General features: G+C 51.7%; 1 protein-coding gene across 2 annotated transcripts; it reads left to right on the forward strand.

The window, feature by feature from the left end:
- The first annotated feature begins 990 nt into the window (after positions 1-990).
- On the forward strand, positions 991-25673 carry CD34 (CD34 molecule). Of its 2 annotated transcripts, none has more exons than XM_047751965.1 (8): positions 991-1340; positions 12044-12283; positions 12921-13171; positions 14458-14538; positions 22619-22769; positions 23016-23068; positions 23415-23579; positions 24109-25673. In XM_047751965.1, exons 1-8 carry the CDS (start codon positions 1262-1264, stop codon positions 24121-24123), a joined length of 1035 nt encoding a protein of 344 aa, XP_047607921.1. In that variant the 5' UTR covers positions 991-1261; the 3' UTR covers positions 24124-25673. The 2 variants fall into 2 exon arrangements, with proteins under 2 accessions (XP_047607921.1, XP_047607920.1); XM_047751964.1 differs by having other exon boundaries at positions 997-1340; positions 24253-25673.
- The last annotated feature ends 1951 nt before the right edge of the window (positions 25674-27624 follow it).

Here is a 27624-nt window from a genome sequence, read left to right on the forward strand (position 1 = left end):
GGGTCTGGGGGGTTGCTTTTAGACCAGGACACCCTTCTGCTTTCATAATGCCAGGGGTTCTGCAGGGGGAAATCAGAAGGGAGCAGAGTGTGCAGCTTTGCTCTCTCTCCCTCTGGGCTCTGTAGTGCAGACGCCACTGAAGAGACTGGTCTGGGTATGGGTAATCCCGTGACTCCACTCGAGCTCAGCGCAGGTGCTCCCAGACCCTCCGGCTCCTCCCCGCCCCACCCTCCTCCAGTCTCCGCATCTCCAACCCAACCCGTGACTCGGCTGACTGCCCCCCTCAAAGTTTCTGCAATTCAGTTTACCAACACATCAGAACAACTCCTGAGCCATCTGCAGCTCTGAGGATTAATTAGGTAGAAGAGGGTGGAGTCAGGGGCAGTCTTTTTTTTTTTTTTTTTTTTTCTGATAGGAGAGCAGGATGAAGCCCCTAGAGTTTCAGCCTGCGGGCTGGAGAGAAGCCATCCCAGATGCTAGGGGAGACCTTTGTTGTCATGTCGATGGTGACATTTATGATTAAACTATGTGGGAACATAGGGGCGGTCACAGGAAAAATCCCTCCAAATTAAAATAAACACATCTTGCAGTGAAAAAAAAAGTGAAAAGAAAACTGGGCAAGGATGGTTTGGGTAAGTAAAGTGACTAATTACACTCACGTAGGTGCCCTGTGTACGTTTCAGGCATCGGACTCTGCTGCAGACTGTTGCTAAATGCATCAGATGGAGTTTTGAGGTTTACCCGATGAGTACAAGGCTCACACTTGTAAACTCCGGTCCTCACCAGAGATTCCTTCTGCAAGACTGTTCTCAGCTTAAAACTTAAAAATAAAGAAAAACAAGGAAATGGAAAGAAAAAAAAAAAAAAAAGAAAAAAAGGAGAGGAAACTTGCCCTGCCCTGGCCACCGGCAGGGCTGACACAAAGGGGTTAAAGTTAAGTGTAAGTCGATTTTGAAGAAGATGGGGCCTCTATATAAAGTTGAAGACGTCTGGGGCCCTCGCAAAATCTTTTTGGCCTTGAAGGACGCAATCCCAGGCTTCCTCCCGAAGTCCTCCGCCTCTGGGACCAAGCGAGGAAGCTCACGTTAGTGGCAGCCAAGGAGAGGGGCTGGCCGTGCCAGGACTAAAGAGGGAGGGGAAAAAGCAAGTTTCGCCCACCCCACGTTCTTTCGGGCGGAGGGGCGGGAGCAGCGCGTCCAGGCCAGGCCGAGCGGTATCTTGGGCTCCGGGCATCTATCTCTTCGGAAGCGGCGCGGGAAGGATGCTGATCCGCAGGGGCGCGCGCGCGGGGCGCTGGATGCCGCGGGGCTGGACCACGCTCTGCTTGCTGAGTTTGCTGCGTGAGTATGGGCCGTCGCGCGTCTGGGCCGCCCGACTCAGCTGCGGGGAGGGTCGACGCTCCCCCGGAGGCTGGGCGCGCGGAGTTGAGCTCGCGGGGCCAAGGGACCCCTGCTCCCCCCACGCTCCCACGCCCACCGCTGCTCCTGGCTTGGTGGAAACCGGGTCGGTTGAACCCAGCCCAGCCCAGCCGGGACCAGCGCTTCACCTGAAACTGGAAATGGGTGGGGGGACGCGACCGGGGGCGGGGGGGGTGGTGGTGTCGGCCACATGGTGAGTCTGAATTAGCCCAGGTGTTCACCGGGCAGTGCGCCCCAGGCTTCCCAGAGTCAGGGAGTGCAACTCCCCTGAGCTGGCTCTAAAATAAGGCTCTCCGAGGACGCCAGGGTCTTATCGCGTTGCCAAAGTTGCGGAGCAATGAGTTGGAGCCAGATTCCAGAGAGAGGGGAGGAGAGAAGCAGGAAGGGTTTGGCGATTCAGAGAGCTGCGGCCTGGGCAGGTTGCTGGGCAGAGAGCTCTCGCGCCCACCGACCCCTAGGACGGGGGCAGCCAGAACTGGACATTCAAGGCCAAGGACGGGGAGCGAAGTCAGCCTGGGAGGAGGCCCCAGATTGGAAGCCCAGGAGGCAGGCTGAGTGAAGTGACCAGGGGAGTTTGGAACAAACAAGGAACAGCCTGTGAAAATATTCTTGCATTTGAGATGGAAAAGCGAAGTTTCAACTCCCCCTTCGGAAACCCACACCCCTTCCGCTGGGAGAGAAGGCTCTGGTAGATGGAGTTGTTCTGTGCCCTGACCCCTCTCACCATAACCCCTCATCTTGGAAGGAACTCAGATTTGCTACGCTTGGGGGGCTGGGGGTTTTCTTCCCCTGCCCCTCTCCAGCTAGTGGACAGATCGGCAGAGGCTGGACCCTCCTCAGCTCATCATTCCCCCCACCTGCCCTGATTTCTTAAGCTCTTGCTCTCACTTTGGTTTAAAAACAAAGAAAAAGAAAGAAAGTAGGCATTCAAGGAATATTTATTATTGGAGTTCTCGTCGAGGCTTAATGAACCAGACTAGTATCCATGAGGACCCAGGTTTGATCTCCGGCCTTTCTCAGTGGGTTAAGGATCCAGTGTTGCTGTGGCTGTGGTGTAGGGCGGCAGCTACAGTGCTGATTTGACCCTTAGCCTGGGAACCTCCATATGCCACAGGGTGGCCCTAAAAAGACAAAAAAAAAAATTATTCTTGATTGCTTTCATTTGGAGATTCCATTCTCCATCTCTGCTCCTCGTACTTAGATGGTGCTAAACTTCATAAGATTGTCCTTTTTGCTCAAGATTCTGCTTCCAGGCCTCCAGGGCTCCCAATTCCCTATTCTTACTGCCTCCTAAAGGCCACCCACCGTAGCTGCGCAGAGTGACCTGGGCTGGCCAGCTGGCCCTCTTTGCTCTCAGTCTCCTCTGCTGTCCCTCTTTGGATCCACCCAGTTAGAGAGAGACTCAAGGTGGAGGCAGCCGTAAGTTAGCCTCTGTGTTGACCTGTTCGGCAGCCCCAGACCTGCCCTTTGGGGCAGAGAAAAAGCTGTCACTTAGGAGTTGAAGCCCAGCATGGGGAACCGCCGAGGTCGGGCTACACCCTCGCCAAGGGGAGAGCTGACCTGAGGCTCAGATTCCTAGTCGATGCTCCACTCTCCTTTGGCTTTGCGGCACATGATGACCTGGTCCTGGGCCGAGTGAGGCCTACCCTTTTCTTGTTTCCTCGGCTGGCCTTGGCCTGCCGCAGTGGGGACAGGGAGGGCAATTTAACCTCTGCAAAACCTCGGGAAGACATGCTGAGAATTGCGGTGTCTCCTCTTTGGGGATGAGCCGTGGACCCTGGGTCCCTTTGCTAAGTCCTGCCAGGCTGCTCAGGCCAAGGTGTAGCTTTGTGTCTTCCCCAAGAGCTTTCTAGGGTTAGTTTGTATTTGCTAGTGGGAGTCATTTTCTGTTAGATCGTGCGGTGAATGAAATGAGCGACTGTACCTTGAAATGCTAACAAAGGAGCATTGCAGAAATTCGGTGCTATTAGGACTGTGCAATTTAGGGCAGAAGGGGGTTCTGTGGTTTTCTCTTCACTGACTCTGACAAAGAGCTTTGTTCTGGAAAGGTCTGTTTTCTTTCCCTGTGAGAAGTTGGCCTGGGCACAGGTACAGCAGCCAACCAAAAGTAGACTTTTTTTTTTTTGCTGGAGATGGGATGGCTCTGGGCCAGAGAGGCCACCAGGTAGCATTGCCACACCACCAGCTGAGAAGAGAAATCTTCATCCAGCCCAAGGTATCTGTTTGCTCCAAGCCCTCCAGGCCTGTCCTTCCTCTCTCCAGACCAAGTCCCGCCCCTCACATTCCTCTTCTTCCTTTGGGTCCTTCGTGCCTGCGGACCCCACACCCATATCCTGTCTGGGGCTACATGTACGAGGGGAAAAAAAGAAAAGGGAAAAGAATTTTATCAGATATTTTCCGGAGGGGAGAGGACTCCACCCTTTGAATCCCTGCCACATGGCGACCAAGAAGGAAGGGCCTTGGGGCCTCTGACTAATTCAGTGGTCCCAGCGTTCCCCTTGGAGGTCAACCCAGCTGGCGCCACCTTTGCACATGCACGTCTTCCACCGCATTCCTGTTGGATACGACTGGCCTGGGCATCTTTTCCTTGTCCCTTCGGCTCCACCTCCTGGGCCTCTCCGCTCACTTGTCCTCAGGGCCTTCCTTCTCTGAGTCTTTGTCTCCGAGAGCAAGAAGGGCCCAACTGCAGCAGATAAAACTCAGGCATGGAGTCTCACAAAAGCAAATCAAAAGGAGGAACAAATTCCACTTCTTACCGTCTTCACCGCCTGATTTCCTTTGGATCCTGGGCCGGAGGGCCCAGGCTTATTCTTGGGCTGGATGGTTACCCAGCTCCACCCTCGGGCTGCCTGGGCCTTCCTCTCCCGTTGACTTTGCTGGGTGTCACCACATGGCCTCAAATGTGAGGGAGTGAACAGGTGAAGGTGTGGAGAAAAACGCCACCCTCCCGAAGACAATGCCAGGGAAGGGTTTCCATATTTTTCTGGGCTTTGACTTCCGTCTCTAATGAGAAATTCTCTTCCTTCCTCCACTAAGAAATAAAACCACATTTTCCATTAATTTTTTTGTCCCAAGAGCCCTCAGCTTTGCAAGGAGAAAGGTGCATGCGTCTTGGAAGAGAATGATTCAAACAAATAGTGACATAGGCCAAGGTGTACTTCCGAGGACCCAAACTCCGGAGCCCACTGCAATGAATCACTTCCCTCTGGACATAACAGAAAAGGGCTGTGGACTGGCTGGAAAGTCTGCTCCTGATTTAAGAGGAAAAAACTGCCAGAGAACCCACCACTGGTACTTTCTAGGTGGGCAGCATCTCCAGGCAGCCAGCCCCACTGTTTAAGAGCATGCCTTAATGAGTCTGGGCGAGAAAACCTAGAGCCCTGGGCAGCCCGTTGCTGTGCGTTGGCAGACGGGAGGCTGAATGACTGAGCCTGGTAGACTAAAGCAGCGCTTTGTGTGGCTGAGCAGTGAGGACATGCTCTACAGCCCAGGGAGCTCCAGCCAGTCTCTCGGGGTGACCGTGATGGAAGATGATGTAAAAAGGGGAATGTATGTATGTGTGCAGCTGGGTCGCTTTGCTGTCCAGCAGAAACTGGCACAGCATTGTAAGTCAACGATATTTTAATTTAAAAAAAAAAGTAGAACTTTAGGTTTGATGGGTCCAAGAGACCGAAAGCTAAAGGACTCCAGACCCCAGGAGAGTGTAGAGAAAGGAGGGGAGACTTGCAGGGCCACAGGGGGACCGTGGTGATAGGCGGCGAGGTAAGACCTGCTGGGACAGGTCCTGTGCTGCGACACGGCGATTTCGCGCCGGAATTCCTAGTATCTCAAGCTCGTGGCGTTGTCTCTTCTGAGCCATGCTGCAGTCTCACTCCAGGACCTCAAACCTTCAAGAAACACACGCTGGCCTCGTCATGCTGTCATTACTATACCTTGGGCAGAAAAAAGGGAACGGGCGTTTGGTACGCCCGCCTCGGGGCAAGCGCAGGATGCGAACTCCTGCAGCCTGAGGACAGGGCGGCCCAAGGCTCGGAGACAGGAGTGGGTGGCAGTTAGGAAAATGGAGGAAGACTGGGAGACACGTAGGCCCCAGAGAGAGCTCAAGATCTTGGGGTCCCACAGGAAGTGGACGGGGTCCAAGACATGCTACTGGGGGGGGGAGGTTGCATATTATTTTCTTTCTTTTTTACAACTTTGGTTGGCGTATAGTTGACTTACAGTGCTGTGTTAGTTTCAGGTGAACAGCAAAGTGAATCAGTTATGCCCACACGCACATCTGTTCTGTGTCAGGTTCTTCTCCATGTAGGCCACTGCCGAGCATTGAGTAGATTTCCCGGTGCCACGCTGTCGGCGAGACATGCTCGTCGAAGGGGAGTCTCAGTTTCTTGGAAACTCTGCGGCCACAGACCATTGGGTTATGCTCACACCTCAGCTCAGTCTCTGAAGCAGAGGAAGGCACCCGTCCAATTCCTTGTCCTAGTCCAACGGGGCCCTACTCACCAAGATTCTAGCAAGGATGCTCCCCGAATGTTCACTGCCCCCCAAAGTAGTTCAGTCTATTTTTAAAGAATAATCCCATGATTATTAGCTTTTCTTTGCATTGCAGTGAAATTAACCTTTCCATAGCTTCCAATCGCTTTTTTTCTAATTCTGTTCTTTGGAACCTAATCTGATCTTTTCTTACGGCAATCCTTATGATTCTTTCCAGTAGAATTATAAGCGCCTTGAGGACCGGGATTTGTTTAAATTCCAGTGACACTAGCACTTAACAGTAGAAAGGAGTCTCCTCATGGTCTCGGCTCCCCGAAATACTGACTCTGCTCCTCTTCCCATCCCTGGTGCCTGGGAAAAACAAGAATGAATGACAAAGTGAAACTAATCTTGAAGAAAGGTATTCATTCTCTCTCCCCAAATTCTTCTCTTCTGGATCAAAAGTCTGCAGATTTTTCGATAAAGGGCCAGATAGTAAATATTTTAGGCTCTGATGTCCACATGTGGTCTCAGTTTTATTTACAGCACTTTGCATGTGCAGAAGCCATCTTAGCTCAGTGGCCAAAAACACACAGCCCATGGTTTGGATTCAGTCCACCAGCTGTAGCTGCCGCCCCTTGACCTAGCTGAGGTAACATTAAGCCCTCAACCATATGCTTTGGTTTCTAGAATGTTCCTCATTCTGATTATCCCCCCTGGGGCACTCCCTTCATTAAATAAGTTCCCTCTTAAAACATAGCATCGAATGGATGGCTCTGCTTAGAGGTGGTCAGTGTGAACAGACTGACACAGCTCCCAGTCCACCCAAGCGCTCCCTGTGACCTCGGAGCAGTGCGATGAGCGCCCTGAGTGATACAAACAGGCATACAAGTCTTAAGGTCTCTGAGAAGCAGGAGGAAAGGGACTTGTCCTAAAGATGACCACTGAGTCTTGAGCAGTTGTCGGACAGGCAACTCCTTCACACCTCCCATCTCCTTTCTTCCTCCAGACGGCAGGAGGTAAGGACTATTTTCATCTCCATTTACAAGGGTGTTTTAGATACGCGAAGAAGCATCCCAAGGCTAGAACTTGGTAGAGGGCCGATTACAGAGCCTGAGTGCTTTGCTTCGAGGCTCTTCTGTCTTGCTATCAACCATCACCCCAGGCCGTGGGCTCCCGGTAAGGGCCAGCCTGCTGCCTCTTCCTAGGACTGCATCTCTGGGGGCCTCCATACCCAGAATCTCCTCCAAGAGCCTCCTCCTGGGCGGGTGCTAGCATTTGAAGCGATGGGACTGTCTGGCTAGGAGATCTGAAAACAGCACCAGCAAAAACTGAAACTAAGAGGCTCTGTGAAAAACAAGACCAAATATAGGGGGGAAAAATCTCCTAAGGGGCAGGATTTGAGTAATTTAGGTAGCATTGCTTTCTGGATCTCCAAGGATTTGTAACCCCCACCCCCCTTTAAAGACTAAAAGAATCTTCAGTTTATTAATTGTAGGGAGAAGTCTTCTAAAAACATTACATAAGCGTCTGCTTCCTTAGTGTTCCCCCGCCCCCCAGAAAAAAAGGACTTCAAGCTTCATGCCTTGGAGGTGTCATGAAAATGACTGAGTTATGGTGCAGCTCAGTGACGTCGTCACTGCTGCGAAGGTGTCTTTGCATTTACTCCTTTTCTCCTGCCGCGAATGGTTCCAGACAAGGGGGGGTTTGATACTCGAGTCCGTTTTTCATTTATTGCTGTTTATTCATTTTCAACTGCTGCTTCGCCTTATTGTTTGCTTCTAATAGTTTTTAATATTTAGCTTTAGCCAGGATATCAGATAACCAAGCTTGTTAGAACTGTGTGTAAAAGACAAATACTTTCTCTGAAATAAGTACTAGTAAGTTAAATGCATGAGTTTTTTTGTTTGTTTGTTTGTTTTTGTCTTTTTGCTGTTTCTTGGGCCGCTCCTGCGGCATAGGGAGGTTCCCAGGCTAGGGGTCGAATCGGAGCTATAGCCACCGGCCTACGCCAGAGCCACAGCAACGCGGGATCCGAGCCGCATCTGCAACCTACACCACAGCTCACGGCAACGCCGGATAGTTAACCCACTGAGCAAGGGCAGGGACCGAACCCGCAACCTCATGGTTCCTAGTCGGATTCGTTAACCACTGCGCCACGATGGGATCTCCAAATGCATGAGTTTTACAACATGTATTTTGTGGCATCTGCTCATCTGCTTGGCTTCCCGGAATTCTAATTTCACTAACTTCCTGATACCTCGTCTCTTCCTTTGGGTCCAAGTTGACTTGGTGAGATTAAACATGGTACAAAGGGTCAAACAGGCACTTATGGAGACACAGTAATAAAGACGGAGTAAGAAGTCAACCATAGAGGACAGCCTTTGATTCAGATTGAAATTGCGGAATGAGCCTCTTAGGGTTGGGGTTAGGGCTAATCCTTCCATCTAGAATTAAGTGGGGTGGAGGTTTCTTGCATTGGCTCTGAGAATCTGGCTGGTAGAATCCGGCTTCTGTACAGAGTTAGGGATCAGAAGCTCAGATAAAGAAAGATCAGGGAGTTCCAGTCATGGCTCAGCAGTAACGAACCCGACTAGTATCCATGAGGTTGTCGGTTCAATCCCTGGTCTCGCTCAATGGGTTGAGGATCCAGAGAGTTGCTATGAGCTGTGGTGTAGATCACAGGCACAGCTCAGATCTGGCGTGGCTGTGACTGTGGTGTAGGCTGACAGCTGCAGCTCTGATTGGACCCCTAGCCTGGGAACCTCCATACGCTGCAGGTGCAGCCCTAAAAGGAAGGAAGGAAGGAAGGAAGGAAGGGCGATCAGCCTTTGACAGTTTAGTGCCCATGGGTGTTTGGGGAAAGATAGGATAAAAACAGATCTGTGACCAGTCTTGATTCTTACAAATGTCATTCCTCGGGAAATGGCTCGGGAGCTGGCCTGGGTCCGGGACCACTCCCATCTCCTCAGGGGAGCACTGGAAAGGGAGCCCTAGAGACTGAAGACGAGAGACACCCTCCCTGGCAGTCGCAGCTGTGTAAGGATGCCCCCCCCCCGCCATATCTGCCAAGGTGTCCCCTTGCCCTATGCCAGCTCCTAGGTACCGTGGCTCAGCTTTGCCTTTCTGCACCCCCCCCCCAACCTTTGTGCTGTTGCTCCAGGGTCTCAGAGGCTTCTTCATTCACCCTGGACTCAGAGTCGTGAATCTGAGATCGGGGCTCCCTTCTCCTTTGCAGGCAGATCCTGCAACCTGCTCCTCAGTTCCTGGCCAAGTGGCGGGTGGGAGGAGGCCGCCACAGCCCGGAGCCTGGCCCTAGTGGCTCGGGCGCTGGCCTGGGTCCAGGATTGCTTCACTCCCCTGGAACAGGCACCTCTGTCCTCAGAACCAGCAGCGGGTCTGTCCTCACATCTGGAAAAGTTCAAAGCTGTTTGTCTGGGTGAAGGAGGCCCCGGGGGAGGGGTTCAGAAGCATGATGTCACCGCAGGCAGGCCCAGCTTTCTTTGGAGAGAGAAGAGGGCTGGGCCGGGCTGGGCCAGAGGGATTATTCCCAAGAATTGATGTATTGGAAGGAAGAAGCAAAACGGGTGGGCGGGAAGAGTGGTGTCGAGGGGATTTCCAGCAGCGCCCCGGGATGGAAGCTGGAGGGGAGGGTCCTTCGGCGCAGCATCCAGACGTCCCTACCACCTGCCCCCTGCATTTATTTCATACCTTAGGGTCTGACTGCTGAGAGGGTCTGATTTAAAGAAGACTGGATCTGGAGCTCCCTGGTGACTCAGCCAGTTAAGGATCCCACATTGTCACCACTGCGGCTCAGGTTGCTGCTGTGGCACGGGTTTGATCCCGGGTGGGGGAGCTTCCACATGCCCTCCGTGGGCCTGGCCAAAAAATAAATAAAGAAAAAGTATAGAAGACCGAGTCTGCCTCCCCGTCTATTTTATTTTGATAAGTCTAGGCTCCCCACCCCCACACACAGCCCCAAAGCCAGAGTGTGGCAGGTGCATGTCATCCTCAGCAGCTGAGAGTCCCTCACCCCCTGCTACTTCTACTCCAAAGGCTCTGCCAACCTCAGTGCCCCCATTTTGCTCCTTTTCCCGCAAGAACGCTATGGCCTGCCCTCTTGGCCAAAACTTTGGCGGTCCGGGTTCTTATCTCTGAGGTGGAGATGGTGCTCTCCCTTGTTCTTCCTTCTCATCTGTCCCCTTGTCACCTGCTCTGAAGCGTAACAGTTGTACTCACTCTGATGAATATCAACCTCCCTGCTGCAGGCAGAGGTGGGGGAGTGAGACGTGTCACCACTGGCAGGGGAAACCTTTGTGGCCTCAGGCGAATTTCCTTGAAAGTGATGCCAAACTTCCCTCTGGATGCCCAGGAAAAACACTGCAGGTTGTTCATCTGGGAGCCTCTGAAAAACACACCTGGATCTCAATCGAGAAATGTCAGAGAAAAACATTAGGGCAGCCTGGGACCCTTAGGGGTCTGTCCTCGAGGATGGCACTGCTGGGTGTAAGCTCTGGATGCCATCTACCCCTGGCATTTATGGGGCTCAAGCCAAGAGCACAGTGAAGGCCCACATACTATATGCCTAAATACTTCAAAGTTATAAGCCAGCCCGACCAAGTGGCAAATAAAATATCTTCTATCCTCTTACCTTGAAAAACATACCTTCTGAGACATCTGGAAGGTTAGATTTGATCTTGGGGCTCTCAGAGCCTTGGAATTCAGTTCCACAGTGGGACTGAGAGGGAAGAGGGGGTCCTTGGCCCTCGCCTACCCCTTTTCTCTTCTCCTTACCCATGGCTCTGGCCCACACTGTAAGGAATCTTGTGTGCATGCAAAGGATACCCCAGCCACACACCTAAGCTCTAAGCCTTCTCCCTGCAATCAGCCACATCTTGGCCACCCTTGGACCTTGAAGGAACACACGCTGGTACTGCAGTTCACACTTGGGAGGAGGGACTCAAGGAAGGGAATATTCAGGTCCTCAAGGGAGCCAAGAGCCACTTGGGCAAGAAGTTCTTGGACGTCTTATCCCCAACATGTGATCTAGAAGAAAAGGTACATCTCCACTGGTCCCATGGCCCCCTTGTGGTTTGAGGATGCAGAGAGCTGGAGGAGGAATGAGTGTGGACTCTGAAGTGCAGGGTCCAGATGGGCAGCTTCTCCATCCTATTCTAACCAAGGACCTGCGGGAAAACCTTCAGAGAATAACGCGTTTCAGGAGCTATTACACTATAGCCATTTAACATCTGACATCTCATTGACTTTCCCAACACTCCATGCAAGGAAAGACCCTCACTTTAAACATTAGAAAACTGAGGTACACACGCACACACACACACACACACACACACACACACACACACACACATGCTTACGTAGCTATTGGCAGAGGTAGGACTAAGCGCTCCCTCTTCCCTCTTATTTGATGAGACACCAGCTTTCTGCTTTCTGGTACATCAGCTAGGTTCCTAGGTCAGAGCTTCCAGAGAAAAATCTTGAAGTCACCTGCTGCAGTTTCTCAATCAAAGGACAGAATAGGTTTGAAGGCCATGAGGGAAAGAATAAGGGAAGTTGGGAGCGAGGGAGTCAAGGGAGGAGGGGGGGTCTTAAGGGGATTGCACAGCGGTGGTGTGAACTAGTAGTTATTCCAGTGGTTAATGTATTGGACAGAGAGTGACAAAAAGAGAGAAGGACACATTAAAAAGGAAAGAAGGGCGCCTCCTCGCCCATATTTTGGATCTTTGCAATATTTATTCAGGTGTAATTTGACATGTTAGCATTTCACTTAGCATGTTATTAACGTTGCCTCATCTCATGCTGCTATAGTTCTTCCATATTTTTATGTAATGATTTTAGCAAGTCATATAACATCCACCCTATTGTAATTTGGTTGCTTACAGCTTCCTCCCCTTATAAATAACAGTATACTAGATGCTTGGTACATGCATGCTTCTCCCTCTCCTTTTCCTTGGGGAAAATCTGGGGAGAAATTAGTCTCCTGGCCAGGAGGGCCTTCTTGTTCTGTGACCTTGCCAGGGGTGGCAGCGAATGTCCTAGACGGGATCCACTCGAAGTCGAGAAATTGCAGCAGGTGGTGCCAGGAGGCTCCAGGAAGAGTTGGGTTCTGATTTTCCTTCCTTGTTTCCCCACAGCCTCTGGGTTCACAGTTGTGAACAGCTCGACTACTGCTTCCACCTCGCCAACTGCCTCTGGGTCAACTCCCACCGAGCCAGCTACCGCAGGGACAGCTATCACCGGGCCAACTATCTCAAACATATCTTCACCTGTTTCTACAAATATATCCAACCAGGAAACCACATCAAATGCTTTCGAAAGTGCCAGCCTCCACACTGTCTCTCAGGGCAGCAGTGGGACCACCGTAGCCATCTCAGGTAAAGCATCTGTCTCAGGCCCCAGAAGGATGTTGTTGGCCCCTGGGTAAAGCATTAGGATGTTTGCAAACCACTCCCACCCTCTATTTCCTCCAACAGATGGAAACATACAAGTGCCTTGTCATAATGGCTTGGGCATCACGCTTAGGATTCCCTAAAGTCGGTTCCAGACCGTTCTTCCTATAGTGACAGCTTTCTCTTCCTATAGTCAATGCCTTGACCTCTGACCCTGATCAGTCACGCCCCTTGTACTCCATGAGTTCAGCTTAGTGATAAAATAAGGACCCAGAGGACTCCGTAGAGATCGCTAATGGCTTCTAAGTGAAGGAAAGTGTATGTGCGGGTTCAAATGCAGGGCCTTCGAGTTCTCTAGGCTGGGCCAGTATCCTGTTCAACTTCAGAATCCTGAGGGCACCTCTAACGTTGGTGGTGCCAGATTATAGCTGTGGTTTCACCAGCTGGATGGGAATGAGTTGGTAAAGGGTTAGGACATGAAGTCATGAACCCTTCACTCCCCAGACGCCCTTTTCTGGGTCGAAGTCTGTGCCTGCATCCGTGAACTGAGATGTGTGGGTGTGGGGGTGTGTGTGTTTGTGCCACGTGCACATATCAGCACTTGTGCTTTGGTCAATTGCAGGCCCTACAGTTAATTTCATGTCTACCTCGGCGGTCACCCTCGTCCCCGAAACCGTGAACTCTTCTGTCCAGCCCCAGACCTCTCTAGCCACTGTGTCCTCCGCCACCACCAACTTTACAACTTCAGAGGTGACCCTGCAGCCCAGCACGTTCCCAGGAAATGTTTCAGATCCCCTATACAACAGTACCAGCCCTGCGAGATCCCCCACTAGCCCCGACACATCCTCTCCTCCTACCCCAGGGAGCCACGAGGTAGGTGGATTGGGCGGAAAATGACGGATTGCCCCCCAGTTCATTTGTACACAGGCTCTCTCTCCCCTCAAGCTCTCCTTATCCCAACCATGAGATCTGGGTCCCGTAGGCATTAGCATAAAAATGTGCAGCTTAGGAGTTCCCGTTGTAGCTCCGAGGGTTAAGAACCCAACATGGTGTCCGTGAGGATGTGTATTGGATCCCTGGCCTCGCTCAGTGGTTCAGGATTCAGCGTTACTACGAGCTGCAGTGTAGGCCACAGATGCAGCTCCAATCCCGAATGGCTGTGGCTGTGGCTTTAAGCTGGCAGCTGCAGTTCCATTTTGACCCCTAGCCCAGGAACTTCCATATGCCACAGATGTGGTCAAATAAATAAAATTTTTAAAAGATGTGGCTTAAATCTTGCTGGAAGGGAGGGAAAGAAGAGACAGGCAGCGATGGGTGGTGAGGCTGATCCGTGCTGTTGGTGCTGTATTTCTAGGGAGTTGGAGAGTGATGAGGATTCTCAGAAATCCCTCCAGTCCTCTGTGGTTCTTCCCCGTACCTCTTGGTCTAGTCTTTGTCCGGGGTTACCAGTCGCCTTTGGACATATCTGGAAACCATCTTCCGCTTAATGATGCTCCTTTGCCCAAAACGCTTGGGCAAATGCCCCTTCCTCCAGGGGAGAGCATTGGTGGCAAGCTAGCTGAAGAGAAGCGGTACAGAAGTAGGCAGACGAGTGCTATTGCGCTCAGCCTGTCCCTCTCGGCCACGGGACTTGTGGCTGTCTACAGCTTTCAGTAGGAAGGACAGTAAATGTGAGAGCGTGGAGCTGCGGGACAAGCATGGGGGGGCTGCCTGGTTTCTGTTTTTAAAGGAGCCGGAATAGAAATCTGGAACACCCTGGGCACCAGGAGGTAAAGGAGTGTCACCAGAATCTGCCTGGCCCCTCGCAATCTGTTTGCCTGCACGTGTGTGATGCATTGGAGGGAAAACAGCCCCAAAGGGAAAAGATCCTGCCTCCTTGCATTGAAGCACCATCCAAGCCAGTGTTTACCCAGACTGCAAGTAGCTACTTGCCTGCAAGCTGGGACTAGTAATGGTTCGGGTTATTTGATGGGGATAGGAAGTCAGATAAAGGAAGAGTATGACTGTTAGAAAGCTCTAACCACCTAACAAATTTTTAAATTTCCTCTCTCCAAAACTTCTGGAGAAAGTATCTCACAGAAATTAAACCAGAAAAGAGACGGGGAAGAAAAGAGGGGCAAAGATGCTGGCTTATTCCCTTGGGTCTTCTTCTAATACAGGGGGAAGTCAAATGTGCCCAAATCAAAGAGGTGAAATTGACCCAAGGTATCTGCCTGGAGCAAAATGAGACCTCCGGCTGCGTAAGTCACCCCCCCAGCCCCCACTCCTTCCCCCCGCCTTCCCCAGTTCCTTCTGAGCAGCCTTTAGCCCAGGCTTGGACTGGCCTGACTTGAGTGGGCGTGGGGAGAGTTTAACCTGGGTGGGCTACTTCCCATACCCAGCTTTGGGTTTAGGGAGTAAGAGGCCCCATCTGGTGGACAAAGAAGGCAAAGACAATTTTATTTAAATTTAGTTCCTTTTCCCTCTTCTATTGTACGTTTTATATACATATTGTCAGATTTAAGTTTGCTCTTATGTTAAAGTCCTGCCTGAAATATAAACTAGTAACCTACACTATCAGTTCGTTTATTCTTATTTTCATGTCTCTTTAATGTGTACAGAATTTCTTTTGCTGTAATGCTGAATTCTGCATATATAATCATTTTCCCTGACATTATTTATTGAATGATCCTCTCCTTTGTTGACTGCAATGCTTCTTTTAGTTCCCGTTAAGTTTTTATATGTCCTAGGGCGTATTCTTCAGAGATATTTTATTTGTTCAATTTGTCTTTTTTTGCCTGTTTTAATTTTTTAAGTACTATACTTGTATATTACATAGTAGCCAGCCGAAAAGGTCTCTGCTCATTACACTGTAAAAATTAAACATTTTTCATCCATTCTTTTAGAAAAACTTTAGAAATGTCTTTTTGAGATCAGAACCCCCATAAAACCATTAAAATTTTAATGGAATTCCTCTAAATTCCCTTCAGTTTTTTCTGATTTCCCCTGGTATTGTTCAGTATCTTACCTATTTTTGGTTTTTAAAATGTTTTTCCTGTAGGTTTTATGGATTTCTTGAGGTTTATTTATGATATAGATTTTCCATGACATATTCCAATTGATTGTTGCTAGTATATTAGAAGGTTCACTGAGTTTTTAATATTTATCTAGTGTCTAGTCACTTCTTTAATTTGCTTATTATTCTAGGAGCTTTTTAGCTATTTGTTTCGTTTTGTTTTGTTTTTAAGGTAAGCTTTCATGTTACCTAGGTTGTTTTTCTCTTTCTTTTCAGTAGTTATGTCTCTTCTTTCAGTGTCATATATTATTGCACTGATAAACTATACAGCTTAGTGTTAATTTTTATTGATAATAGCAGGTTTCCTGGCTTTGTTTCTGTAAATCCAATTTTTTTTTTGTCTTTTTAGGGCCACACCCACGGCATATGGGGGTTCCCAGGCTCGGGGTCGAATCAGAGCTGTAGCCACGGGCCTACACCACAGCCACAGCCACGCGGGGTCCAAGCCATGTTTTCTACCTACGCTGCAGCTCACGGCAACGCCGGAGCTGTCACCCATGGAGGGAGGCCAGAGACTGAACCCGTGTCCTCATGGATGCTAGTCAGATTCGTTTCTGCTGAGCCACAACAGGAACTCCCATAAATCCAGTTTCATGACAGCAATACGTTCCTGGATGAAGAGTGGGATGACAGGATGCATGGTATTTACTTATAAAAAAATATTTTCTTACAAGTTGGGAATCCATTTAAGGAACCTAATATATATGTGACCTGCATAGATTGGAAAGAGCTTGGGTAAACTAATACTATAGTCTGTAGAGGCTGTTAAGTTACTTATTTTGTCCATTCTGACTACTGGTGTCTTACCTGTGATTATCATTGGATTATTCTGACTCACAGGTCTGTTCCAAAAAATACCTAAGACAATGATTCAACTTAGAACTCTAAAAAAAAAAAAAAAAAAAAAAAAAAACAAATTTTGAAAAAGTAGCTTCACACAATGGAATAGCTAAGTGCAATTTGCAAAATAGTGAACTTAAGCATGAATATGTAGTGTATAAGTGTTTCTGATACTGATGTTCAGCCCTCTCCATTAAAAAAAATTTTTTGGCCAAACACTGCTAATTATAGCCAAGAAAAATGACCTTCTCCCCACCCCCACCCAACCCCGTACCATCTTGGTAGAGCACTTATTTTCCAGTGTATCACCCCGGTCTATGCCAGAGTGCTAATTCTCTGTACTAACAATTTAGAGCTAATTGCAGGGGATTCGTCCTGAGTGGCTGTCCATTGCTCTTTAAAGTTCACATTGAACGAGGGTCACTGTACAAGATAAGTGCCGGAAACTTACGGCCACTCCAGAAATAACTCCTCTCACTGTGCTGTGCTCTCTTCTTCTCCGAGGTCTTTACTGTCTAACCTACTTTGTGCCCCTGCTGAGAAGGAGTGCACTCGACTCTGACGTGGGGAGGCTCTGGGAGTAGGGCCGTGGAAGGATAGCAGCTCCTCCAACAGCCTAAAGACGGCTTCTGCACTGGCCCCTGATGAAGCCACTCTCTGGGGGCACCTGCCATGGTTTCCCTTTTTCTCCCACCGCTGTGGGTGCTTCTTCTTCCTGCAGGTTCCACTTCCTCGTCCCCCAGCGGCAGCGCCTCTTGGGGTGATTGTTCCTTAGTCAGCAACCCTTGTTCCCGAACTTCGGCCTGATTGTGTCCCAGAGTCCTTCTCCTTGAGTCTTACTTACCGCCTGCGTGTCTGATAGCCATCTGTGCCAAAGGCTGTGAGTGGTGTATTTCCTCCAGTTTTCCTTAGGTTGCATTTGTGCTTTTGACGTCAGAGGGCCTCACGGTACCAGTTCTCGGCAGGGCAAACCCGGGCCTGACGAGAAGCATGAAGGACATGGGTCCCCTAACAGCAGGTCCTTAGAGTGCTTATCCAATGTCAAGTTCTTCCACCCCGTCTATTCCCACAACAGAAACACATGTCATTCCCCGCTATCTAGACACGCCTTTGGCACTGGTACATATTGAGTAGCCAACCTGTTAGCTTTCCTACGGGGATTTTTTTTTTCTTTTCTTTTCTTTTTAGGGCCATACCTGCAGCACATGGACGTTCCAGAGCCGGGGGTTGAATCCAAGCTGCAGCCGATGCCTACACCACAGCCATAGCAATGCAGGATCCAAGCCACATCTGCGACCGAGGCCACAGCTTGCAGCAATGCTGGATGCTTAACCCACTGAGCAAGGCCAAGGATGGAACCTGCGTCCTCATGGACACTATGTCAGGTTCTTAACCCTCTGAACCCCATCGGGAACTCCGCTATATGGGACTCCGTTAGGCTGTCTTGCGCACGCGCCTTTTGTAGACATATGGAGCAAGGCATGCTCCTTTTGCCCCCCAACCTTCACGTCCAGAAATCACCTATGTCAGCTGGGGGTGCGGGAGGAGGGTAATCCCACACTCTCCCCAAGCACCTGTTGCCACAGCTCAGAACCTTCCTTAGCGGAATGTGTCCCCCTGTGCCTCCCTTCCATTCTGCGTGTGCCAGGTTCATTTCGTTTTAGTAGTTTCCCACTCAGTTTCCAAACAAGTGAGCTTACGCGATTCTCTCAGGCTACTCCTCTTTGTCCGGGGGAATCCGCCAAGGCACTGTTTTCAGTGGTGGTAAAATCGACAGAACGTCAAACCGACCGCCTTCACCATGTTTACGTGTGCGGTTCAGTCGTGATAATGAGGTTCACGTTGCTGTACGATCCACCTGCAGGACACGCTTCATCTTCCAGAACCGAAATGCTTCGCCCTTGGTCACCTCCCCGCTCCCCACTCCTCTCAGCCCCCGGTGGCCACCATCCTACGTTGTGTCCCCATGAAGTTGATGCCTCTAGGAACCTCATGTGAATAGAATCATACAGCATCTGCCTTGTCGTGACCGGCTTCTGTCAGTTCGCGTGATGTCCTCAAGGTGCATCCACGTGGTGGCCGGTGTCAGAATTTCCTCCCTGAGGCTGGATATCTCAGTGGGGGTTCCCGTCCCATTTGGTTCGTCCGTTCGTCCACCTTTTGGCTCTTGTGAGCAGCGCCCTTCTGAACATGTCCGTTCCTTCGAATGTCTCCTCAGCCCTCTCCTTTCCTTTCCTTTGGGTGTATACCCAGAAATGCCATTGCTGGGTCACGCGGTAGCTCGATTTTCAGCATTCTGAGAAATCACCATATTGTTTTCCACAGTAGCTACACCATTTTTTCTTGCCGTCAACAGGGCACATGGTCAGATTTCGCCACCTCCTCACCAGCACTTGTTCGTGTTCTTCCTTTTTTCTTGGTTTGACAGCCGTCATCTTGATGGGCCTGGGGTGCTTTGGAGCAGCATTTCCTAATGATGAATGATGTTGAGCATCTTCTCATGTGCTCACTAACCACTAGCAGATCTTTGGATAATCGCTATGCGAGTCCTTTGCCCTCCAGTTTGTTTCTGAGAATGACCTTTCTTTCGACGCAGAGGCTGCGTTTGGGCAGCTAGCGCGCGTCACCCTTGTTCTATCACATTTACTTCATCTGGGGCAGGCTGCCTCCAGCCTCCAGGTCATCCCCCCCAGCCCATGCCTCCCTTGCCCTCTGCGCAAACATTAAAGGTCAGTTTCCACGCAGAAAAAATAACCTACAGATGGAGGACAGTGTGTCTTCTGGAAAGAACCTGAGACCTGGGGACAGCCTAACTTCTGATCAGCTGCCCACTGGCGTGTGACTTGCAACAGGTCCTTTAATTATTCTAGTCTCTACGTGAGAGCAGGGGTTTGGCCCGCATTGTCAGACGCCCACCAAAGTCGATAAAATTACGGAGAGGGAGCAGGAAGAGAGAGGCGACTGATCTAGACTCTCGACATTGGGAACTATCTTAAAGTTCACTGTCCCTCTTGCCCCCGGTTTGCAAAGTTTGAGAAGGCTACTCTGGAAACGTTGGGCAGTTTTGTTATTACAGTCATTATTTTTACAGAATAACATGTGCAAGCAGATGTGGTTCGGGGTCCACCGAGCTGATTCCTGGGAGCGCAGTGGTGAGGCTGAGGCTTCCTCCTGCCCCCTCGCTCATGCTGTCTGCCCACAGTCTCTCTCGGGAGGATGTTTATTTCAAGCATCTGGAGAAGCATTGTGCTTTGTTCAGGATCCACCTGCTCCTCTGTAGGCCTGAACACAATTCACCGATGCGGTTGGATTCCAGAGGAGGAGGCTGGCCGCGGCTACTCCCTTGAATTGAGTCCAATAAACAGGGGTGGAGGGACCCTCTGTGGAAGCCAAACCGCTGGGGCCATTAAGATGAGCAACAGCTCGCTGGAGTTCTTGTTTGTCTGGTCTATGCCTCGTGCAATCTGGGTTTCAAAATTATGTAATGTACACCCACTCCTCCCAGCTAAGAGTCCAGGCAGAGAGAAATGACAATTGGCGGTAAGGCTGAATGTGATTAAACATCAGAAGGTGGATTCTAGATGATATAGCCGGTGAGGCATTGCTATTACTTATTTTTATTTTTGTGTCTTTTTAGGGCCACACTCTCAGCATATGGAAGTTCCCAGGCTAGGGGTTGAATCGGAGCTGCAGCTGCTGGTCTACACCACAGCCACAGCAACATGGATACCCATCAGGCTCATTACTGCTGAGCCACGACGGGACCTCCGAGGCATTGCTGTCATTAACAGGAATAGGAATAGCTGCCATTCAGCCAGGGCCCCTTTGGTTCCAAGTCCCTTGTCGGGCATGCGTCTTAAGACAGCTCTTAGGTCACTGCCACACCTGAGTCTTCAGCAAAGGAGCCTGACACTCAGACTAGTTGCATGACTTGCAAAGAATCTAGTACGTAATGGAGCAAGGGTTGATGCCAGGCCTGATGGAAGCCGGGGCGGCCTCGTGGAGGTGAGAGGAGTCTTGAAGGGTGGGGAGCCCAAGGGGGAAGGCGGGGTTCTTCATCCCCCTGGCAGCCAGGGTTGCGAAGGTCACAGGCTATCACGTGCCTGGGCTTCCTCGTGGTGGTACCCAGTCCCAAGGCCCTTCCCACCAGCTGCTCCTGCACACCCTCTGCTCACTCTTCAAGGCCTGTGAGGAGATGTTTCTGATCTCCCAGACCAGACATGCACTCACCCTCCTCGGAATGTCTGTAGCGCTGAGGCGTAACTTTCTGATGGCATTTATCATGTAACCAGCTCTGTCACCCACTCGTCTCTTTGCGCCTCAGTTTCTTCATCTATCAAATGGGGAGAATAATAGTAGCCATCTCGGAGTTCCTGCCATGGTGCCACGGGATGAGCAGCGTCTCTGCAGCACCAGGATGCAGGTTCAATCCCCGGCTGGGCACAGTGAGTTCAAGGATCTGGCTTTGCCACAGCTGCAGTTAGATCACAGCTGTGGCTTGGATCTGATCCCTGGCCTGGAAACTCCACACGCCTCAGGGCAGCCAAAGAAGAAAAAAATAGTACCCGTCTCTTAATAGGGTCATACAAGGCGTAAACAAGTCAATATTATGCGTAAAACACTTAGAGGAGGGCCCGAGACAAAGGAAGCAGCATTTAGCTTCGATGCCGAGCGTGCACACTGACAGCTCTGCCCACGCGGCGTTCACAGCTACGCCCCCCAACACACACTCATACCGCACATGCGACACCCCCCAGAGGGTTTCACACCACGTCTCCTATTCAGCTCCTGATGACTGTTGGAACAGCTGAATCTGGTTGAGGAAGAGCTTCCCAGGCCTCAGCAGGCTAAGCAGGAGCCACTTTGCTCGGCTTGTTTCAATGTCCAAGAGCCCTGTTCCTCCGCCCCTCTCAGGGACAAGACTCGCTTCAACCAGAGGCATCTGGTCAGGGCTTTGCTTCCTCTTCAGCCGGAAGGCTCAGGGCTGGGGAGGGCATGGTGCCTACCGGGAGGCAACAGAAAGCTCGCCGAGGGCAGTGGACCCGAAGGAGAGGGAGCCTGCTGCTCCAATCCAGTGCGCCGCCCAGACTCCCCACAGCCAAGGCCGTCGTGGGTGCTTCTCTCCAAGGGCTTCCTTGGACACCTGTAGAACCTCACCTTTCCCGAGGCTGTGACTGCACCGCTCTGTAACCTTGGCTCCTGGGGACCTTCTGAGGCTACCTCTGGACTCTTCTCTCTGTGACCTGGAGGTTAGCTCGCCCGGCCCTCTTGGCCCCACCAAAGCCTCCGATTCCAGCTGGCAGAAGGCTGGGACATGAGGCCAGTCTTGACCTTGTCTCGCGCAGGCACAGAGGAGCCTGGGTCTTCCTGCCTGGGGCCATGGCACTAGAAAATACCCAGGCTCCTTTCCAAGCTGGGGGGGGGTGCTGGTTTTGCCCCAGGGGGCAGCCCTGCTCCACAAACAGGAAGCCTTCTCCTCCATGGAGCCTCGGTTCTGATGCCCCCTCACACCCCCCGCCCCCCAGCAGTTTCCCCCAACAGGAAAGCGGTCAGAGCTGTTCAGGCATTTCCTCCTCTGCTGTCTGCCATCCTGGACAGGGGACGGTCTGGGTTTCGGTTCCTTTCCCATGCAGGGGAGGCCGCACCCATTGGAGGCTGCCAGAATAAATCCTGGGAGGTCTGAGGGCAGGGTGCTCCAGGGGCACCCGGCCAGTGCTCCCAATTCATCCTTTCTCTGTGGGAGGATTCCGGTGTGCCTCCGGAGCCTGAGTGCCGGTCAGCAACCTGGAGCTCAACCACGGCCCTCATGTTAACCTGGGCTCTGTGATTCTAATGAGAGAGAAGATGGACGATTAGACGAGAACCCCGCTTGGCCTGGAGACGTGCTCTGTGTGAGGCCCTGGGAGAGGCAGAAGGAAGGGACCCGGGGCCCTGGAGTCTGTGTCATAGCTTTTGCTCTCCAACCTCCCTCCCGTGGCTTTCCGTCCAGTGTTGGAGATACTGCGAACTTGAAGCAAAGGGTCTTCTTTCTCTTCGTTAGTGTGGCACTGTCAGTATCTTCTTTCGAATTTAATTTCGAAGGGCATAGGTGCACGTGGGAAGTCCTTAGATCAGATGGTGTTTCCCATCTTTGTTCCCTGGTATCTGCCACTTCGTGACACTTAGCAGTGACACGTCTTAGTCTTAGGTGTTTTGGTCCTGGAAGATTTTGGAGTTTTTCTCATTATTGTGTTTTTGCACACATATAGTTTCCAGGATTTTTTTTTTTTCCCCAGTAGGAATTTTAGGAAAAAACAAAAAAAGATTCTTCTTGTTTTGAGGGTCATAGTGTGACAGTAGTCAGAACTATTGCCTGAGACCCAGACACAGTTCAGGGTCAACTCGTAATCTTACCTCCAGCTTGTCTTTTTTCTCTGCCTTCCCAGGAGAAGTTTAAGAAGGACAATGGAGAGAAGCTGATGCAAATCCTGTGTGGGCAGGAGCAGGCTGAGGCCGGGCCGGGGGTGTGCTCCTTGCTCCTTGCCCAATCTGAGGTGAAACCTCACTGCCTGCTGCTGGTCTTGGCCAACGGAACAGGTAAGGGGCACCTCTGTTTGGGGATCTAGGGAGGGAGAGGGGCTGAGGTCAGAGGAGGCTGGGTAGAAATCGGGCGTCTTAGCCCCAGGAGCACAGGCACTGGGAAGCAGGACTGTACTGGCTTTGGGAGAGACCGTCCCGTGAGCTCTACTCGCCACCAGAGCATCTTCTAGAACAGCGTAGGGGAGTCGAGCGGGATGAGCTATTCCAGCCGCTAGATTCAGCAACTCCTGTTTCTAATTCTAGAACTTAGCAGCAAGTTCCTGCTTCTGGGAAAGCACCAGTCTGAACTGAGAGAGGTAAGTTCTCTGAGATGAGGGGCCTCAGTGGAAACTGAACTCCCCTGGGTTAGGGGAGTTCACTGGAGGAGCGGAGAGAGTAATTCTCTTCTCCAGACCTGCCCTTCCTCCCTCTTCACCCTTCTCCAACAGCCCTGGACCTTCTATGTTTGAAACAAAATTTTACAGTGCAGCTTAATTAAGAGATGTCAGTCTTAAGTCCTGTTTGAAAATCGCTGAGGTCTGTGTCTTCTTGGATTTATTCATTGTTGGGTCCCACAGAGGGGTCTAGCATGGGCTGGGCTCCTCTTCTAGAACCCACGTTCAGCAGATGACAGACTCTCTCTTTTCGTGTCTTCTCTTCAAGATGGGCATCCAAAACTTCTCGAAACAAGATGTTAGGAGCCACCAGAGCTACTCCCGAAAGACCTTGATTGCACTGGTCACCTCGGGGATCCTGCTGGCTGTCTTGGGCACCACTGGCTACTTGCTGATGAACCGTCGCAGTTGGAGCCCTACAGGAGAAAGGCTGGTCAGTTCTGGGGTCCAGAGCAGAGAAAATGAGGAAGATGGGTCTCCTGGGGAGGTCTCTGGATGTCACAGAGGGGGAGAAGCACCAGAAAAGACACCCATGTGCTCTCAGCCAAGAATATGCATGCATACACATCACTGTATCCATGGGTAAGTCAAAACAGTATAGAGTGGATTGGGGAGGGGGCAGTACCTGGGGCCCTGCTCCCAGTGGTAGCCAATGGTCCACGTCATCTATTTATTATTTTTCCTGGGATAGTTTAGCTGGGTACAAACTATAACAGGCGCTAAATCAGCAACTTATTGGCAAGCATATGAAAAGCCCATGGGCACCAACTGACTCATAAGAAGGGGACACATGGAAGGAAAATCTACCCTGAAGTGTCTGGATGAGGGAAGACAAGGCCAAGGTTTGACTCTTGGCCTCTGGGGAGGTTATTCCACCCTGGGGACTGCCTGTTTCTGCCGGGAGCTGGCTCTTGAGCTGGCGTGGCACGGTGTGGTTCTCCCCTCTGTCCTTTCTCCTCTAGGAGCTGGAACCCTGACCGCTCTTCAGGAAGAAAGGAGCCTGCACAGGCAGCTGCAACCTCCCTCTCCCCACTTCCGTCCCCTCCCCAGCCCCACCTCGCTCCCCTGCTTACCAGATAATGCTCCTTTATTTATATACCGTCTAGGGCGAAGACCCTTATTACACGGAGAACGGTGGAGGCCAGGGCTATAGCTCAGGCCCTGGGGCCTCCCCTGAGGCTCAGGGAAAAGCCAGTGTGACTCGAGGGGCTCAGGAGAACGGCACCGGCCAGGCCACCTCCAGAAACGGCCATTCAGCGAGACAACCCATGGTGGCAGATACTGAACTGTGACTGGGCTGGGTGGGGCGAGGCTGGGGAAGGGGCCCTCCCAGCCTCTGAACGTGTGCTGCCTCTCTTCCCTGCTCCCCTTTCCCGCTGCACACTCCCGTGGAGGCCGTCCCTGGGACCCTGCACTGATCTCGGGGAGAGGCAGGCCACCCTGCCCTTTACACACGTGGCTCCTTGCGCCCAGCCTCTGAGTTGCTCAGAGTTGGGGGGGGATGGGGAAGCCCATGTGCAAAGCAACTCCTGAGGAGTTGATGGCCTCACGGCGTTCACACGGGGGCTCCCTGCCCTCCTCTCTGCCTCACTGCAGGAACTCCCAGGGGAAAGCACGGGCTTTTCTGAGCTGTAATTTCCTCCCAGAAGTCTTTGCCTTCTACCGTCTTTGTTCCTTATATTTTCTTTCTCTACTTTAGGGAAACCAAAGCAACCCCTGCACCTGCTCCTTTGTAATGATATAGCCAGGAAACCTTGTGTTAAACCATCTCCCTCATCTTCCCTCTGAGTCACTGTGGATTCGGTCACCAGCCCCCCTCTTGCTTTCCACGTTCCCAGAGCTGCACAGGTACCCCCGCATCTGTGGACAGAGGCCTGCACAGATCTCTGGCGGAGGCTGGAACTAGACTCCCAGTTTGAGAGCGATGCCCAGTGTCTGTGTGTTTGGGGGACAGGGTAGGCACACATGGACATGCGTGTTCCCACTCATGGGGCAGGTGGGTGAGGGCACACAGCTCGGTCTCTGCAGGGAGCCTCTGCTTGGGCTGCTCTTTCTCCCTGTGGTTCTGAGGGGGCTGGACGGTGGCAGCAGATCTCCAAGCCATGCCTCTTGACTGTGCCCTTCTGAGGAAATCTCGTGCCCTGAGCCTAGGGTCCTGGCCTCATCCTCTGCCTCAATGGCTTCCTCCCTCCTCTCCCTGACTCCTGGGTCGGGCCATGGCCTCAGTTTCCCAGCAGATTCCATTCTGTCTCTGCCTTTGCCACCCTCACCCCGCTCACGGCTCTGCACCCCACGCGGTCAGGGCCCCAGGACATCTCCAGAGGACCCCCTCTGAAAGCCACCTTCTCTGTAGGTGACCCAGGTCCTTGTTTTTTGTTTCTATGTTTTTGTTTTTTTTCGGGAGGGGTGACCCAAGAATCCTGACGATTGGAAATAGAACTTTCCAGAGATAAGAAGATGGGTGAATTTTTTTTTCTGAATAAAGAATGGTATTTGTAGATACTGTAATTAAAGTGATACTGAAACACCTCTGTTCCATGGTTGTGTCCCAGCTAGGTGGGTCTGAAGACCAGAGCTGTCCCCCTATGGGACCTGGCCGGAGGGTGGGGTGACGTGGTGGGAAGGGGCTGGCCGCAGAAGAGGCGGGACCAGCTCAGGGGACACAGGTAGCCACCAGGATGCTGCCCTTTATCCCAGTCTCCCCGCTACTCCTCTCCCTGGGGGGAGACAGGGAGGCTCACATCACAAGGAAGCCGATGTTTCTAGTCACAGAAGGAAGGAACAGACGGGATGCGGGGGGCGGGGGAGGGCACAGGATGGAGGCCTAGATGCGGAGGGCTTGGAGCTGTACCCTTTGGGAACACCCTTCCGAGAAGATGCACATTTTGGCCGATGCACGCGAGAGATACCAAACGAAGGATCGGGGCCGGGGCCTGCGCCCTCTGTTACGACAGCACGCCCACCGGCCGGGGCGGAACAGTGAGGGACAGTGTGGGGGCTTCCCTCTGGACAGCTGGCTGCCAACGCTTGGATGGGATGGTTTCGACCTTGCCGTTAGGACAACAGCCTAACTGCAAAACCATCTGTCTGCCCAGCCACCCACCCCCACGCAGACCATGGGAAGTGGGGGAGGGAGCACAGCCGGACACTCCGAGGAGCTTCAGGAAAGGCTCCCGTGTGTGTCAACAGTGGCAACAGTAGTTGAGGCCCAACAAAGGACCCTTCCTCTCTCATCTGGCCAAACCCACACACCGCCCCCTTTCCTCCTTGCTTTTCTTCAACTGCTCTCCCCAGAGGCTTCTCTCCAGGACTTGGGGGGAGGCCAGGGGGGAGATCTCAAGGTTTTGCCTAGACGGCGAGGGCTGGGGTGGAGAGAGGGAAGGTGGGAATCCGTCCTAAAGAGAAGTGGGTTGGCCTCCCCCTGGTCACACATCCTGCAGTGAGAGTGACAGGCGGAGGGCCTGGCCAGCTAAGGCTGGTGGTCCAGGGTGCAGACTCCCGGGAAACAAGGGAGCAAGAGAAAAGGCAGCTGGATCTGGGTCTTTGAACTGCCTCCAGCCTCAGGCCTAGCATAGTCTATTACTCTGAGCTTGTCAGAGCGGGTAGGCTTTGGGAGGAAGGGGTGTGTGTTTGCGTGTGTGTGTGCACGCGCGCGCACGTGTGCACATGTCTGAGATAAGGAGGTGTGGCAACTGGTTTTTTCGGATGCTGGATGGTTTGCCCTCAAGGACTCCCTGCTTTCTGGAAAATCAGACTTTCCCAAGGCTGGCTTGAGCATCCTGGTGTGGCAATGGCTCCCCCTGCTGGCCATGCTGGGCTCCTACCGCTCAGTTTCCATTCAGTGGTGGCCCTGGGGGGTTTCTCGCCCTGGGGCCTCTCCCTTAAACAGCCTAGTCCAGAGGGTCCCGCATCTGAAGCTCATTTAAATACAGACAGTCACCGCTGGAAGGGGCTTGAAACATACATTCAACCTGACTCCTGTGGCAAAGTTACAGACAAACTAAGGCCCTGAGGGGGACATTATCTTGTGCAAATCACCTGGAATTCAGGTGTCCTGGATCTAAGGCCCTCCCCACTCGTCTGCTGGGACCTCAGGGTTCATCGGGTGGAGGTCCTGACGTTGCTGAGGGCATTTTGTTGGTGTGTGCTCTTCCAGGCCCAGGGAGCCACGCAGATCCCAGGGCTCAGGCCCGCTGCTGTACCTGCCGGGGGCCCTGGAAAATTAACCTAGTTCCTTGTGAAACATGGACCCGGAGGTATCTTCTGCCAGATTTTCACTTAATGGATAAAGAGGAGTGTCCCCTACGTCTGGGTAAATGGGTGGTGGTGGTTGTTTTTTCTGAAAATGCTTTCTAATAATGCAGAACAGTTATATATAAAAAATGCCCTTAAAATGTAAACCCTTTAAACATTTAATTTTCAGCATTAATATACACAAATGTTATCACAGGGGTGAGTGGGGTGGAGATAGGGCGGAT

This window comes from Phacochoerus africanus, chromosome 11 (genome assembly GCF_016906955.1).
Source record: "Phacochoerus africanus isolate WHEZ1 chromosome 11, ROS_Pafr_v1, whole genome shotgun sequence".
NCBI lineage: Eukaryota > Metazoa > Chordata > Mammalia > Artiodactyla > Suidae > Phacochoerus > Phacochoerus africanus.

Bases quoted from the DNA above. Each gene is read 5' to 3' on its own strand.
- CD34 (XM_047751964.1), top strand. From the start codon at position 1,262: ATGCTGATCCGCAGGGGCGCGCGCGCGGGGCGCTGGATGCCGCGGGGC. The intron at 12,284-12,920 runs GTAAAGCATCTG...GGTCAATTGCAG, and splicing joins GACCACCGTAGCCATCTCAG to GCCCTACAGTTAATTTCATG. The intron at 23,069-23,414 runs GTAAGTTCTCTG...CTTCTCTTCAAG, and splicing joins ACCAGTCTGAACTGAGAGAG to ATGGGCATCCAAAACTTCTC.